The 16,983-nt window shown below is 46.3% G+C and overlaps 1 protein-coding gene across 1 annotated transcript; it reads right to left on the bottom strand.

Moving 5' to 3' along the window:
• Window positions 1-1,818: 1,818 nt before the first annotated feature.
• LOC102453055 (hepatitis A virus cellular receptor 1 homolog) lies at window positions 1,819-16,269 on the bottom strand. Its single transcript, XM_089769440.1, has 5 exons — window positions 9,308-16,269; window positions 6,205-6,284; window positions 5,314-5,434; window positions 4,863-4,902; window positions 1,819-4,204 (listed from the first exon to the last, which is right to left on the bottom strand). The coding sequence occupies exons 1-5, from the start codon at window positions 9,867-9,869 to the stop codon at window positions 4,195-4,197; spliced, it is 813 nt and encodes a 270-aa protein (XP_089625566.1). The 5' UTR covers window positions 9,870-16,269; the 3' UTR covers window positions 1,819-4,194.
• Between the last annotated feature and the right edge of the window lie 714 nt (window positions 16,270-16,983).

Here is a 16,983-nt window from a genome sequence, read left to right as displayed (position 1 = left end):
TTCACCGCTCACTGGAAACCATGCTGTACAGAGGAACTGTGAAACCCATCACCGATACCAGGCAGTGTGATAAATGAGCCAGTACGATTTGACATGCACCATACGGTTTTGCAGTTTAAATGTCAGAGATCAGGCTCTAGTCACTCCTATTAGCTGTGACCACAAACCCTTCCAGACCTCAGTACTGAGGGTTAACAACTCAATAATGGACTTACCTCAACCATCATTTATACTAAAGCACAAGTTGATATAGTCCCCGGTAAAGTGACATTAATACTGTTTGCTACCAGAAATTGGCAACACGACAGTTCAGAACTTTGTTTAATTTTAGCAACAGGCCACAGCATAAAGATACATACGGTCACTGAGCACAGCTGTAATGGGGAGGTTTTTACTGGTGATAGGGTACTTTTGTGAGCCAAGTTTGTGATTCTGCTCCTGCTAAAGTCGGGGACAGATTTCTCATGACCTCCAATGGGAGGAGGATGGAGGTGAAAGTCTTAATTCCACAGCAATCTGTCAACCCGAGAAGCTTTTTGCCTCCATTGGAATTCACTTTAATATTTTCAGTTACCAACGATGCATTGAAATGATCCAAGTCCTCCGTTAAGCTCACGATACAGTGACTGAATTTCTTTTTAAAATTTCACACATTGTTAGAGTCCCACAAGAATCAGCGATTGAATTTGAGACAGGTCTCAGTTTTAAAGTCCGACAAATCTTTTCATCTCTTGCAAATGTAAACAGGTTGATTTTGGAGCCTTCCAGCTTCTCTTCTGTGCCAGATGACAGGATAAATTGTTCTGAGGTGGGTCTAAGTCTGGAGGGGAACAACTGATGCTCTAGTCTTCTCTGGTCTCCATTGGGAAATGGCTCTCAGGGCTTTGCATTGAAGAGGACATGAGGATACTACTCTGAAGTTACGCCCTGAAACATCTGAGAGAAAATTCATAGGGGGATGTCCTGGTGCACAGGCACAATCCAGTGGCTGAAAAAGAAATGGGAATCCTGGGGCATTCTGGGAATTAATTGTAAATAGAGTACGTGTGTTTTGCTCAACAGCCGTTACTGTACCAGGGCCTGATCCAAGTCCCATTTACCTTGACAGGAAATAGATCGGGCCCTTAGTCAGAAGAGCACGAAAATCTTTTTGCACAAGTGAATTTGTTTTTTTTGTTGGCGTTGGGATTAATTAGTTATGGCTTTTATGATAAAAAGGCGCTGTGTAAGTACCAGGGTTTATTGCATTGTCCTGCTTTTCCTTACATGGCTGGATTCTGTAAAAACAAACCTAACGCAAAATCTTATAAATATTTCCGAAAGTTTGTTTTTTGTCTGTCCCGAAAGGTCTCCGAAACGATAAGAGCTAGAAACACCAAAATTTGCACAGATACTCCTGATTTCCTAACTTAAATAACTGGATTGGTTATATCTCGAAATTGGTTCCTCCAGAGCCCCAATTGGGCTACTAATTCAATTTTAATAGTGCCTGATCATAGGCATTTGCTGGACTCTTCTGTTAAGCATGTCACGTAAACTGCAACTACTAGATCCTTTCCCTATGATAACAGAACAAGTATTTTCAATAAAATAGGTTAACGTCATTTACATAATTCTTTCACCACACCTTTTGTAATCAAGAAATGAGTTCAACGTTTTGTAAGCACATCACTAGCTATGTTAATTTCTTAAAGTAATATATAAGAAAAAAGTATTTCCAATAAAATATGCTACGTACTTCATTCATCATACCTTTTACTGTATTTTCCCCTTGCCGACGCTACTTCTGCTAGTACAAAATAAACTTAAAACACAACAAAAGGTCTGGTAGCACTTTATAGACTAACAAAACGTACAGATGGTGTCATGAGCTTTAAGCAGGCTGCCCTCTGGAGGGCTGCGGGAAGCCCAGAGGCAGTATGGAGAGATTCGGTGCAGAGTGTTTTGGCTTCTAAAGGGACTCCCCATAGTCCCCTGTGGAGACACGTGAACATTGTCGCTTCCTCTTCTCAGCTGCTCAGTGGCGCGCGCTCGCATTCCCCCAAAGGAGGAACAACTTGCCGCTGGTGATAAATCTCTCCCTGTGCTCTGTGATCAGGGAGTGAATTGAGAGATGGGAAGGGTTCTGATAGGTGGGCAAGGCAGTAGTTGCCCCAGGACTAAGCAATTTAAAAAGCCCGGGGCTCCGACTCACCACTGCCATTACTCAGGCAACCATGGGCACTAAATCCCTGCTGGAGGGCGCTAAGGACTAGCAGGCTGAGGGAGGGGGGGTGCAGCACAGGCAGCACTGAGGGCTGCCCGCCCTCACCACACTCCTTCTTGCAGGAGACCCCTCCCCTTCCGATCCAAGGCCCCGCCCATTCTGGGGGCCCAGAGCCAAGCCCCTCCCACATTGCCCAGAGACTGGCAAAGTCTATTGCTACACAACGTGCGCATCCAATTTGAATTCTTTTTTGAAATAGGATATTTTGAAATTTGGCACGTCTACGCTGCTCCAAATTTCAAAATAAAGCGCTATTTCCAGACATTCCTTATCCCTTGTGGAACGAGGTTTACAGGGATGTGGAAATAGCATGTCTGCAATTTATGGCAATAGTGGATGAGTTCCAAAGACGCGGAGTAGCTATTTCAGGGTATCTCTAGGTCTTCTGTAACAGCACTGCAGTGTAGATGTACCCTAAGAGAGAAGAGGCTGGGATACACTGGTGACATTTTAGCCTTGAACCCCCAGTAGCTTGCCCAGAGGTGATGCATGTAACTAGATGGCCGTCAGTCACAGAACACTAGAACCAGACGGGACCTTATGAAGTCATCGAGTCCAGTCCCCTGCGCTCACAGCAGTTCCATGCCTCATTTAGACCATCCCTGGCAGGGGTCTGTCCAACCTGCTCTTAAATATCTCCGGAGATGGAGATTCCACAATCTCCCCAGGCAATTTATTCCAGGGTTTACCCATCCTGATGGAAAGCTTTTCCTAATATGCATCCTGAACCTTCCTTGCTGCAATTTATGCCCCTTGCTTCTTGTCCTATCCTTAGAGGCCAAGGAGAATAATTTTTCTCCCTCTGCTTGTAACATCCTTTTAGGTACTTGAAAACCACTATCATAACCCCTCGCAGTCTTCTCTTTTCTAAGCTAAACAAACCCAATTCTTTCAGCCTTGCCTCCTAGCTCATGTTCTCTAGACCTTTCATCACTTTTGTTGCTCTTCTCTAGACCTTTTCCAGTTTCTCCACATCTTTCCTGAAATGTGGTGCCCAGAACTGGACACTACACTCCAACTGAGGCCTAATCAGCGCTGAGTAGAGCAGAAGAATGGCTTCTCGTGTCTTGCCATCACACTGAGCATCCCTCAACTTTGCTGCCGGATAAAACTAAGCACATGAACATACAACAATTCACCGTGCTCAGTGGAACAAACATTTCAGGAGCAGCATAGAAGGTGCAGTTTTCATCTTTAGTGGGTAATACAGTTTCTCAACCAGACAGGTGCTTGAGCCTCACACCCGCTCTCTGGACACTCTTCCGTCTGCCACCTTGGCCCCAGCCGTAGACCCTGCATGTGCCCATGCCCACAGAGTTGGAGCAGGGTCAAGGCACCGTCTCTGGGTTTGGCCTGGCAAGCACCCCCATCTTGGGATGTTAGATGCAGCTGTCATAGGCCTCATGACCTCTGCTGGAGCTCCCTAGTGTCCCTGGTAACTTGTGCACACCACCCTTGTGGTACTCCAATATACGGCTTAATCCTCCTGGGACCATGCGACAGTTACATCAAGAACATTGCAGAAGAGCCTGCTGTGACAATACAAGACAGGACATTCATTCACTGAATGAACACCTGAATGCAATGGCCCCGCTCCGCAGACAATCTCTTCCTTCTGTTGGAGTCTGAAGGCTGCCTGCTCAGGTGAAGTGGAGACTCCCTCGTCTCTCTTGCTCCTCGTGACAGATGGACCCCTCTATCCAGTCACACTGGGACTCACGGCCTGGTTAGTGTCTAGAAATAGGAAGTTCTGATTCCTCACATCCCAGGGCATGCTCAAGCTGAGAAGAATTGTAAGTGAGACAATAATTCTCTGCAGCCATCCGGATAACCGATCCTGTGTTATTTCTGCATAAAGCGAGGAAAACCACGTCCGCCTTGACCACCACCTCACGCTATGCACACCACTGGCCAAACCGGCTCTCGGCTCAGGACACACTGTAGGAAGATTCACAAAACAGAGGTTATAATCTAGAAGGTCGTTTACACCCCTAAATGATACTCACAAAAGAAAATGAGGAGCAAAAACTGACAGACATTCCCAGAACAGTCACGTGCAGGATCTAATTCAGCCTGTTCTTATTTTCCTCTGCATTGACCCCAGCTTCAAATCCCGTCATGTTTTGTGCTGGAAAATGAGCTTAGGCCAAAGCAAGAGTAATAAACCCCAAGCATTAAATATCAGCATCTTGAGAGAAACCACTGGCTGGCTAGCGGTGTCAACCAGCTCACTAGGAAAACGGGAATCACCGCAGAACTTAGGAGCCAAGACTCTCAATTAACACTTGAGTATTTATAAGGAACTCTGAGCCCCAAAATCTGCTTCTTAATACAATGCAAGCCAACACAGTTATGCTGAGTTTGTGTTCCCTGCTTAACAATGAAAGCAATGAACATGCCTCGTTGAATGAAATAGCCTAGAACAAGACAAGAAAGCTTATCTGGCCAGGTATGAAAAAGCCACTCCCATTAAAAGAATGCACCTGTGGGAAACCAGCGTGTGCGTGGGACTCTCTTCAACAACTGCGCCTTATCAACATTATAGCAACATGGGACTCTTGTTACAGTGACAGAAGAGAAATTGAATAGCACTTACGTGGCCACGTTCTCCAGCTTTTGCGTCTTGCAGAAATAACCTTAGGATGGTGCAAAATAGAGGGAAAGGGGTTGTTAGACTAAAAGTTTTAAAAAATCTGCAGGACAGGAGAAGAATCAAGAGAGAGAAATTCACTGCGGGAGATTTAAACCCAGATCCTCACCACATAAGGGGACAAATTCACCCAAGAGTGATGTCCCCATACACCCTTACAGGGAACTTCCTAGGGAATACTTCACAGAGCTGCAGAAGGCAGCAGCAGCTCCCCGATGACTGGGAAGAGCCATGACAGCAGAGGCCAACAAGTAGGCAGCAAGGCCTGGGGAAGGGCCATTTCCAGGCAGCATAGGGAGGAGTTGACGAGTGTATCCCCCAATAAGCTGCTGTTGGTCCAGGTAAAGAACTAAGACTATTAACACCTGGGGCTGTCCCCTCTCTCTGTTCTACTTACATGTGAAGATACACAAGGCCAAAACGAGGAGGCCTAGCAAGGACAGAACGATGCTGTTTCGGTACATCCCTGGCCCCCTGGATTCACGCGCCACTGGCTGGACTGATGTAGACACATTCCACTGAAACATAAACAGGAGGAGTTAGTGGCACGTACATGATTCAAAGGCCATTTAAGCCTCTTGGGAAAGTGCAGGAGAAATGACAGTGAGGACTTAGGGTTACCATATTTGAACTTTCAAAAAACAGGACACTCCTGAGACAGAGTGCAACTGTATCAGTATCTAACAACTCATGTTGTATTCATGTGTTATATAATATCATATCATATCATATCATATATAAAACACATGATTACAACGTGACCTAGAGGGGAACGTGCCCAACAGGAGACAATGCTCTATTTCCATTGAGCTGCCGTGTCCAGTTCCACAAGCCAGGAGTCAAAGCTAAATATTTATTTTCATGTTAGCCTTGAAATGTGAGATTTTTCCTGAGTAAGGGTGGGATGAGAAGTGTGGGACGGGTCCCTTAGATGTTATTGGAATTGGCTCGTCTTGATAATTAAACCATCAGGACTATTTCTCTGGCAGCAAAGAGACAGATTAAATATGTGGCTTGTGGTGTTCTAGCAGTGTTGGTCTGAGGATATTAGTGAGACAAGGTCGGTGAGGTAATATTGCTCATTGGGCTAACAGACAGGCCCTCAAGGAGAGGTGTTTTGAATAGCTCGAACACCTGTCTCTTTCCCCAATAGAAGTCGGTACAATACAAGTCTAAGTATGAACATTTCTCTGTGCCAATCAAAATAGAGCACTACAGATAGTGTCCTGTAGTGGAGATATAAGTACTAATTAATACTGATCTGTTAATTGACAGCACAGATACTTACAGCCTGAGGCGCTTCTGAACTGGAAATGGATAGCCATGTTAGTGTGACGGAAGAGGACGGAATGGTGGTCTTAGGAACAACTGCACAAACAGAAAATAAACATCACTTAATACAGACGGCAGTCCTTCCCTTGTTCACAACTAGTATACCCCTCTATTTCCCTTCACATCTACAGCAAATGAACGTCTTCAGATGATAAACACGGATGGTACAATTTAGATGATTTGAGCCTTATCAAACACCCATCTAAGTCCCAGGAAATCTGCCTAATGCTTTCAAAATGTTTCAGACCAGCTCCTTAGTAGTGCATTATTGTCCAGGGCAAGTGAGGGTGCATAATTTATGCAAGGAGGACTTCACGCAGACCACAGCATATCAATGTTACATTTAGGCAGGACTCGGTGCGCAAACACTTGCAGATGTCAGAGCTATCGCATCTTGCTCCCTGGCTAAAGGCATCTCACAACATTTAAATATAAGGGGCTACAAACTTAGCTGATGTTTAGTGAAGCAAATTGTGTATTGTGAAGAGAGGTCCCAGCTAAAAGGGAGGCCTTGAAAGGAAGGAGTGTGAAGGCCAGAAAAAGGAAGGAAAAAGGAAGTTCTGGAGAATGTTGGGATGTCTTGTGGTACCAGGCAGTATCCTTTACATTTTCATGAATTAGGATCTGATCCAGAACCCAATTGCTTTAATGGCAACTGGATCAGCCTTAGTGGTGTGACCTGGGGTTCTGTAACCCCAAAGTTCTTACATTCTGTGAGGCGGTATCAGGAAATAAACCAATGGGGGGAGGCTGTATCTCCATCTGCTATATGAAACAAGTGAAAATCAAGTGCTTTTACTTAAAGCCTCCACTTGATTAGTCTCAGCTCTCTCACCAGAATGCCCTTGCTCAGACTCCGCGCTTTGTTTTGTCTCAAGCACATAGAAATACAACTGGTTATAGCGCCTCCCCCAAACAATAGTTACCGGTGGTCTGGAGGGGTCTCGAGTGGTAAATTACAAGGTTTAAGGGACCAGCTCTCTGCCTTCCCTGCGGATTCCAAGAGCTGTCCAGATGGTCCAATCTCCACCCCTCAGATCTGGCTACCCCTTTTATATTAGTGTAGTGAGGCTGCGTGGCTACCAACAGACCCGGGGGGGGAATAGGCATGTCTCTACACCGTGGTGGGCAGAGCTACACCGCTCTCACCCCACCTCCCGGAAACCAAGAGGCAGGACTGGAAGTGCAGAGGGCAGAGCAGAAGGCTCAGTTCAGGCCCAGCTGTTAAATGGTCCAGACGTCTCCTCTGAGCTGCCATCCTGGGAGGTTGCAGTAGGGTGGAAGAGAGCAGAAGACTGGCCCAGACCTGCAACAGACCCAACCCTGGAAGAGCTGGGAACAGTGACAGAGACCCTCAACAACCTGAAGGCCCCTATGGACCAACAGGCAACCCCAGAAAGGGAGTCTGGATCCAGGGTTAGCGAGTAGCTGTGTGGTGGTAGCCCTAACGGGGACTGAGTCAGTGCGTTGCAGCTAGGATCCCCACGGACAGACCACTCTGCCACTGCTCCAGCCCTGGGTGGGCCTGCGTCACCCCTGCCCCCAGTCTGTGGGTTGCCATCTCCCCTTCTCTTAGGCCAGAAGACTGCACTTGTCAGCCCCCTCCACTGGCACTAGGAGGTCTGACTGAGCTCAGCCCGAGCCTGTAGGCCCTTTTACTGCCCTGCTCCGACTAGGGGCTCGGTTGCCATGACACTGCTCGCTGTGTAGCCCTGATCAGAGACCCATGCTCATGACGCCGGTCGCCCTGGTGATACCCCATGTCTGGTGACCGGTGAAGGCATCATGAGGCGGATTGGCTGCCCATAGACCCAGAGGGGGAGAGGCTACCGCTCCAACAGCTAGGAGCTGCTACAATTACCTCAGCAACGTGCCAGTCATGGGAAACCCATTCAACGAGCCCTTTTTAATCTGCGAGGCCCACTGATATATTCCTGCAGAGCCTGCCATCTTATGGGCCCCAGCGCACAACATTAAAGATAATCAGACTTCCTGTGTTTACACAGACGCTTACCCCAGCAGAGCAGAGGGTCCCGGTCTCCGTTTACGCCAGGTGATGGCTGCATACCCCCTCCCGGCCTGCCTTAGTTACGCTAAGTTTATGCAACAGACTACAACATAGCCACTCTCGGCAATAAGCAAAATAATGGCGGAGACCTGGGAAGCCAGCGGGTTGCTAACAACGGCCCTGAGCAGTGGGTACAATGCTGTTCAGGAGGTGCAAAAGAAACATGCTCCATTGCCCACCCCTTTGGGTCTGCAGGCGGAACTGCTGAGAATGCTCTTGGGTAAGACTGTGAGTTTGTCCCAGATTCCCTGACCTGCCGGGACCTCCAGGCCATCTGCAGGGACTGGGCCATCACCCCCACACCCGAACAGAAGCAGCTTGGGTGTGGGAAGGGGTGAGTGCTCTGGGCAGAGCTTTCCTCAGGTGGTTCCCCAGGGTAGCGCCATCCCCCTCCGTCGACTCCTAGCACCGCAGCTGCAGCTCCCATTGGCTGTGGCTCCTGGCTAATGGGAGCTGCAGAGCCAGCACTCGGGGGAGGAGGCGCACAGAGCTGCCTCACTCAGATCCACCTCAGAGCTGAGGCACAGGGACGTTGCTGCTTCCAGGGATGTGCAGAGCCAATTCAAGAGCCTGATCACATGACCAAGCCCCCCAGGATTCTCCCCACTGCTTCTGCAGCATCCGTTGGGTGACCTTCCCCACCCCAAGATTTACTTGGTGGATAGGACATGTCATGGTTATGACTTTTTGTATACTGCTCGTGACCTGTCCATGACTTTTACTAGAAACACCAGTGACTAAAACCTGGCCTTACTCATGAGCCATGTGCCCTGGCTCAAAGGGCCAAAATCACCATTCCCGTGCCTGGCTCTGCGCGGGTTACACGGATGGCAGAGGCTGCTTCCTTTGGGCAGTGGGGAGGGTAGAGCTTCAAACCCATCAGGGCTGGCATTGCAGGGCGTGATGAAATTGTTTGTCACAAGCTCAGTAGGCAGTGGGCTGGCAGGAGTTTTACCCTCCGAAGACACAAAGAGAGACAGACTCTGCTCACCTCTCTCAATCACAGCTTCCAGGTGGTTCTTCTCATCATTGAACCAACCGGGGATCTCCACACGGCAGCAATACAGCCCTTCGTCTGCTTCCGCCGCATTCACTATGGTCAGGGACACATCCCCCCGCGTGAGGTCCCCCTCTAACTGGTAGCGACTGGACTGACGCTCTGTTATCTTCCATCCATCTGTCCAGAGGATGGGCTGAGCACACCCACGAGAAGGGCAGCTGCCCCGGCCCCAGCACATGCTTGTGATGTCACTTTCACGATCAACTCGGTATCGGCAGGGCAACGTGATGTTCTGACCCACCAGTCCTCTCACCGGGGAGCCCGATGCCATGAGATCTGCAGACAAAGGCACAACAGGAATGGAAACGGGGAAAGGACACAAGGCACAGGCTGATGGGACTTGCCTGGCATCGCAGTCACAGCCCGCACCATGCCTGTAAGCTGGCCTCCTGTCTCTGATGCCAATGGGTCCATTGATAGGTATGTCCCTTCTACCCCCACTAGGCAAGGATAACAGTAGGACATACAGTGCAGCTATGGTGCTTTTGCCCATGATGTGGTTCGCTCCAAGCACAAGAAACACTTCTGTGCTTAGCGGCTACCCAGCTTCTACGTCCTGATCCTAGGGGACTGGACCAGACGGCCTCTTGAGGTCCCTTCCAGTTCAATGATTCTATGTAGACAAGGGTAATCCAGTCGATATACAGGTACTTAAGACCTTCAGAAAGCCTCTGACAAAGGTCTCTCACCAAAGGCTCTTAAGTAAAGTAGGCAGTCATGGGGCAAGGGGCAGGCTCTCTTATGGATCAGCAATTAGTTAAAAAAAGAAAAGAAACAAAGACTAGGAAAAAGTGGTCAACTTTTAGAACGGAAAGAGGCCCACAGGGATTTGTACTGAGACCAGGGCTGTTCAGAATACTCATAAATGATCTGGAAAAGGGGGGTAAAACAGTAAAATGGTGAGATTTGCAGAAGATAGAAAATTGCTCAAGATACTTCAGTTCAAAGCAGACTGCAAAGAGCTACAAAGGGCTCTCACAGAACTAAGTTACTGGGCAGCAAATTGGCCAATAAAATTTAATGCTAATAAATACAAAGTAATGCACACGGAAAACAGAATACCAACAACACATGGAAAATACTGGGATCTAAATTAGCTGTTACCATTCAAGAAAGAGATTTTGGCGTTGTTGTGGACAGTTCTCTGAAAACATCCGCTTAATAGGCAGCAACAATCAAAAAGACAATATAAGGTACCATTAGAAAAGGAAAAGATAAGAAGACCGAAAATATATTATAAATCCATGCTACTTCCACACCTTGAACGCTGCATACAGTTTTGGTCGCATCATCTCCGAAAGGTACATTAGCATTGGAAAAGATACAAAGAAGGACAGTAAATTGATTAAGGGGACGACCAACTTCCATACAAAGAGACTAAAAAGATTGGGACTATCTTGGAAAAAAGAGGACTAAGAAGGGATATGAGAGATCTGTGCAACAGGAATGGTGTGCAGAAAGTGCACAAGGAAGTGTTGTTTATTCCTTCACATAATACAAGAACAAGGGTCATCAAGAAATAAATAGGCAGCAAGTTTAAAAAGAAGTACTTCACAATCAAACAGTGGAACTCATTGTTGTGTAGGGATGTTGTGTAGGCCACAACTATAACTGGGCTCACAAAGAATGAGATACATTGTTCATGGAGATTAGATCCATCAATGGCTGCTAGCCAAGATAGTCATGGTGCACACCCATGGTCTTGGAGTCCTTAGCCCCTGTCAGAGGCCGGAAATGGGCATGAGGGATGGAATATTTGATCATTACCTGTTCAGTTCATTCCTTCTGGAGTAGCTAGAGTCGGCCACTTCTGGAAGACAAGATACTGAGCTAGATGGATCATTGGTTTGACTGAGTGTGTCTGTTCTTATGCGCCACCTACAGGGACCATCTTCACCCATCCAGTTCCATCTTCCTTGAAAAATGCTGGGCAGATTACCTTGCATGTAGTCCTGACATAGTGTTTGCAAGTGGCCAGTTAACTTGCATAAACCTTTTGAAAATGTAGCAGGCCTTTCCGTGAGCTAGCTGTCTCTTGTTTTCTTGACTGAGAATGTGTGTATCCACCATGAGACAATAGAACAATGGATACGATACAGAGCTCACTTTAAGTGTGCCATGGAAATCCCCCATGCTCCTTATAACCCCGTCTTCCTCTTTCAATACCTGGCATCAGGCTGCATTTCCTTTTAGAATTACCATGACTAGAACATGCTCCCCTTCCAGAGTATACAACTTCCCCATTCACATAATCAGGGATTTCAAAACATTTTCAAATAATTTTCTACCCTACATCTTTACTACTATATTTAATTCACATATTCTGTGTATGAGAAGTTGTGTCTAGTTCCCTAATTCAGTAGCACCAATCCCTTTGGTTTCCCTTTAAATCTAATATACTCATAGATACAACCAGCACACAACATCTGAAGAAAATAGCAGTATTTGTGTGACAGCTGGACAGTTTCTCTCTGTACCCATTCCAGGATATTGTATATTTACTCCACCTCCGATGCATTGAATCTTGTGTGTTCAGAGTGTTTAGCCAAGTCATGCCTGGTGAGGTGATCCAGTTGCCAATCAAAGCCAGGCCTTAATTGGACACACAAAAGGGGAGCTCCGAATCCTCATCCTAACCCCTCACATTTCAAAGGAAGTTTCCCATCAAAGGAAATAATGGGCCATCACTAGCTTTAATCCTCACTCAACTAACTACTAATGCTAGAAGTGGAATGTTCTGAAGCGGGTCTTAATACTTTCATGCAATTTTTCCAAACAGGTCCCATACAAATTAGATTTGCATGAGAAAGGCGATCAATACTAAGCAGGGGGTAGTGAAGCTAATCCTGACCTTCCTGCACTGATCACACAGTCTAACACCTTTAACCTTGATTTTAAAGGGCAAGATTGAGGTGTTAGGTAAAGAACCTCTTTTCCAAAAAAAAGACCTTTTCAGTAATAAATCTATTTCCCACGACAACTTTGCCATAGTAACCTATGAAAAACCCAGCTCTGACAACACACAGTCGCAGTACTTAAACATTTTTGAATCCCATGTCTTATTTAGCAAAAAGAAATGTTTTGAAACAAAATCTCAATTTTCTACATATGAACCATATCTCCCTCTCTGGAGATATTTAAGAACAGGTTAGATAGACATCTGTCAGGGATGGTGTAGACAGAGCTTGGTCCTGCCTTGAGGGCGGGGGGCTGGACTCGATGACCTCTTGAGGTCCCTTCCAGTCCTATGATTCTATGATTCTATATCCTGCCGTTTTTTGTATTGCAGATCTCCTGCACTGAGGACATTGCGTGTGGTCCATTGTCTTCACAATGGATGTCATCACTCTTTCCCTATCAGAAGAGGCTGAGGTAATGTCTTTTATTGGGCCAAATTCTGTGGTTGAGAAACACACACATCTACACTAGGAAGTTATTTCGAAATAACACCCCTTATTTTAAAATAATAAGCAAAGCATCCATAGTACCAAGCCCGTTCTTTCGAAATAATGGGCTGGTTATTTCGAAATCTGTACTCCTGCTTTCCTCAGAGAATAATGATCATTTCAAAAAAGTTATTTTGGAGTAACAGGAGTGTGGACATTCCGGTGTCGCTGTTTTGAAATAAATACTCCTCAGAATAATTCGAAGTAATTACTCCCCAGTGCTTCCTGGGGCTCTAAGTTGAAACAAGTGCCGTTATTGTGGACGTGCTGCCTTGGACGAATGTCAACGGTCCCCCACAGTGGGGACATGTTATTTTGATTTTGTTATTTTGGGAGTTATTTTGAATTTAGTTATTTCAAAATAATTTCCTAGTGTAGACATGCCCTCAGTGGCAAAACTGCATCGCTACAACTGTCTCTAAGTTCACTAGTATAGACTGAGCCGAAAAACATTTTTGTCCACTCACGACAGGGGTGTTAACAGGTTACTTATGCTAAACTGTTAGTATCTTCCCCAGACCCAAGAAAGAGTTCGGTGTAGCTCAAAAGCTTGTCTCTGACCAAGAGAAGCTAGTCTAATTAAGGTATTAGCTCACCCACCTTGTTTCCCTAATATTCTGGGACTGACACATCTACAGCAACATCTCTGTAAGACTCATTGTTCATTGCGTAAAACTGCAGAACATGACAAACGCAGCAAACAGTCATTATTTTGGCTCCCTGCCTTAACATTTCTAACATGCTCACTGTGCATTTTTAAAAAGCACTCAAACATTAAATTATTTCCAATGGGAATAATCCACAAGTCAAACAAGACATTGATGAAACCTTTCCAAACGTGAAATTAGGACTTTAAGTCCATGTCTAAATGGCCTGGTTATACAGATCTCAGAACTCAGCCTATACGGTATGTAAAGAAAAATGTTCAGGCCAGCTGCACTTTGTCAAGAGGACTTTCAAACCCAGCAGCTCATGGTTCACATTTGGGTGATTATTTTTACAAGCCTAATGCCCAGACATTGTTTGTTTTATTTAAAAAAAAAAAAAAGCTAGAGGAGCACCACAGAAGGCTATTGAGCAGCTCAAGGCATGTTATTTACATGGCAGAAATTGCAGAGTCAGCAGCAAACTACAACACATAAGCAACCTTAACTGGGACACATCAAGTTCATTCCGTATTCAGTTCTCTATAGGAAAACTCAGTATCTATATTAGTCACTAGTTACCTATCAAAGCCCCATCCACTACCAGTTACTCTCAGTCATCTTAGTTACCTGTAAATAGGACGGTTAGGATCGACTTCAGGATGATGCAAGGCGGCATGGTGGTAACTGAGGAGAAGACAGAGAATGATCTTCCTCAAACTTTTCAAGGGCTTGGGGGAAAAAAAGTTCATTTTTGACAAACGTCTGATTTTCACTTCCCTAATGTCACAAATGACAGTTACGGTAACCATACTGAATATTGCTCATAGCCCTCATCAGGGAGGGCATTTCCTGTGGTAAGTGCTTGGCTCCTTTCTCCTTGTCCACATGAGCAATGGCTGCAGCTGAAATGGGTTGGCTACAGAAGCACACTGTTCAGAAGCATTTCAGAAGCCCTAGTTTTTCCCTCCGTGACCTCAGGAGATTGTAAGCCAGGTCTCAAAGCATCAGGGGACAATTCAATCACCCAAGAGTTACTCAAGCCTATACATACCTTGATGGGAAACTTCCAACTTTGCATCTGTAACTGCAGAAGGCAAATGCAGCTTCCCTTAAGACTGGTCAAGTACATTATGCATTAACAGGTGTGTTGTGAGCAAGACACGAGAAGTCATTCTTCCACTCTACTCTGCGCTGGTTAGGCCTCATTTGGAGTACTGTGCCCAGTTCTGGGCACTGCATTTCAAGAAAGATGTGGAGAAATTGGAGAGGGTCCAGAGAAGAGCAACAAGAATGATTAAAGGTCTAGAGGACCTTTGAAGGAACGCTGAAAGAATTGGATTTGCTTAGTTTAGAAAAGAGAAGATTGAGGGTGTCATAAGGAGGAGGGAGAAAACTTGTTCATCTTGGCCTTTAAGGATAGAACAAGAAGCAATGGGCTTAAACTGCAGCAAGGGAGGTTTAGGTTGGACATTAGGAAAAAGTTCCTGTCAGGGTGGTCAAACACTGGAATAAATTGCTTAGGGAGGTTGTGGAATCTCCATCTCTGGAGACATTTAAGAGTAGGTTAGATAAATGTCTATCAGGGATGGTCTAGACAGTACTGGGTCCTGCCATGAGGGCAGGGGATTGGACTCGACCTCTCAAGGTCCCTTCCAGTCCTAGTATTCTATGATACCATGATTATTGCGATGCCACATTTGTTATCAAACTAGTATTTACGGGGTTACCTTACACTCTGGCCCAGCACTACTCTCAATGGAGAGTCTGATACTGGAGGACCCACAAACATACAACAGCGATTGAAATGGTCCCAATAAGCCTGTCACATATTTCCATGTCAGGCAGGTCTATTGAGGTGTGTGTTTCTCCCCCAATCTCATCAGGGAGAAGGTGAGAGCAGACACACACCAAAAGCCATGGTGCTTTTGCCCAAGATGTGGTTCTGTCCAAGCACAGAAAATGCTCATATATGCGGCTATTACAGCCTTGCCTCCTGACCCTAGCCAGGCCAATGAAGGGAGGAAGAATAGATCCTCGATTTGCCCAGCTCACGTCTGGGTCAGACGTTCTCAAATTGCGGTCTGTGGATGAGTTCCATTCAAGTAGTCTTCTAAGGTTCCAACTAACAAATCGGAAGATGTTCTGTCTGAAAATGAAGTGGCTCCTTGACCAAAAAAAACAAACCACAAAAAACCTGACGAAGCACATCTCATTGCTCTTAAGCAACAGTTCAAAGACTTCTTTCCGGAAGCTGAATCAAACAACAGGATACATAATCCTTTTGGAATTGAAGTCAGTGAGTGTCCCTCCAATTTGTCCAATAAGGTACAAGAGTGCTTGCTGGAGCTTTCTTGTGACAAAACATTAGTCAGAATTTGTTTAAAAACCAATTCCCGAATTGAGTTTTGGATTCAAACAACTGGAGAGTACTGACAAAAGAGTGTGATGCCATTTGCTACTATGTACCTGTGTTAGATGGTCAGCCAGTGGAACTCCTTGCCAGAGGGTGTTGTGAAGACCAAGACTTTAACAGGGCTCAGTAAAAAACTAGATGAATTCATGAAGGATGGGTCTATCACTGAGTATTAGCCAGGGTGGGCAGAAATGGTGTCCCTAGGCAGCACCCCAGATGTCCCCGATTCAGCCACTGCTGAAACTGACCAGCGGCTGACTGTGTGACCAACCCGGAAACCCCCCAGCTGCTCTACCCCAAGCGTCCTAATTCAGCCGCTGCTGAAACTGACCAGCGCTGACTCCAGGAAGCCCGGGGCAGAGAAGCTCTTCCTCGGGCTTCTTGGAGTCAGCCGCTGATCAGTATCAGCAGCATCTGACTTGGGGACACCTGGGGAAGAGCAGCTGAGGGGCTTCCCTGTTGGTCCCACAGCGCTGAGGTGCAGCGCTACTGGACCAACCCAGAAGCACCCCAGCTGCTCTGCCCCAGGCGTCCCCAATCAGCCGCTGCTGACACTGACCAGCAGCTGACTCCAGGAATCAGGGACACCTGGGGCAGAGCCGGACTATCGGAAGGGGGGGCTATGAGGGGTCTGGGGTGGCACCCTCCCACCCTAGACCCCTCATAGCCTCCCCTTCCGATAGTCCGGCATATCTGATAATCCAGCACCCCCTGGGTCCCAAAGGTGCCGGATTATTGGAAGTTTACTGTATTAACACTCAAGCAACAGGTAAGGTGGCTGGTCTGCGGAACCACACACAACCAACAACCATAGTTAGTCCACCTTCCCTTTCAACAGAGCACAGGAGTGCAGTTCTTCCTGAAGGCATTTTTAAATGTTTGACCCCACGACTTCTCTAGGGGTGGTGGTGGTTTTTTGTTTTTTTTGTTAAATCAAGAATGGGCAAGGGGCAGGACTTAATGCAAATGGTCCCATAAATCTATTGACCCTATTGATACAGTTTGATGAGCATATGAAGATCTGAAAGCGTATTATGTGATCCTAGGATTTTCAGAATATAGGGCTCCAGCAGAAAAACTGGCAATATTTCCCACTACCAC

The sequence above is a fragment of the Pelodiscus sinensis genome, chromosome 16, assembly GCF_052426305.1.
Source record: "Pelodiscus sinensis isolate ZL-2025 chromosome 16, ASM5242630v1, whole genome shotgun sequence".
In the NCBI taxonomy this organism is placed as follows: Eukaryota; Metazoa; Chordata; order Testudines; family Trionychidae; genus Pelodiscus; species Pelodiscus sinensis.
The sequence above is the reverse complement of the archived record's forward strand: the minus strand, read 5'-3'. Positions and strand labels throughout refer to the sequence as shown.

What these genes read in the sequence shown, in the direction of transcription:
- LOC102453055 (XM_089769440.1), bottom strand. Translation starts at nt 9,869, where the DNA reads ATGGGCAAAAGCACCATAGCTGCACTGTATGTCCTACTGTTATCCTTG. An exon ending in GGAAGCTGTGATTGAGAGAG is followed by an intron (nt 6,285 to 9,307) that starts GTGAGCAGAGTC and finishes CTGTTTGTGCAG; the next exon opens with TTGTTCCTAAGACCACCATT. An exon ending in GTTCAGAAGCGCCTCAGGCT is followed by an intron (nt 5,435 to 6,204) that starts GTAAGTATCTGT and finishes TTTATGTTTCAG; the next exon opens with TGGAATGTGTCTACATCAGT.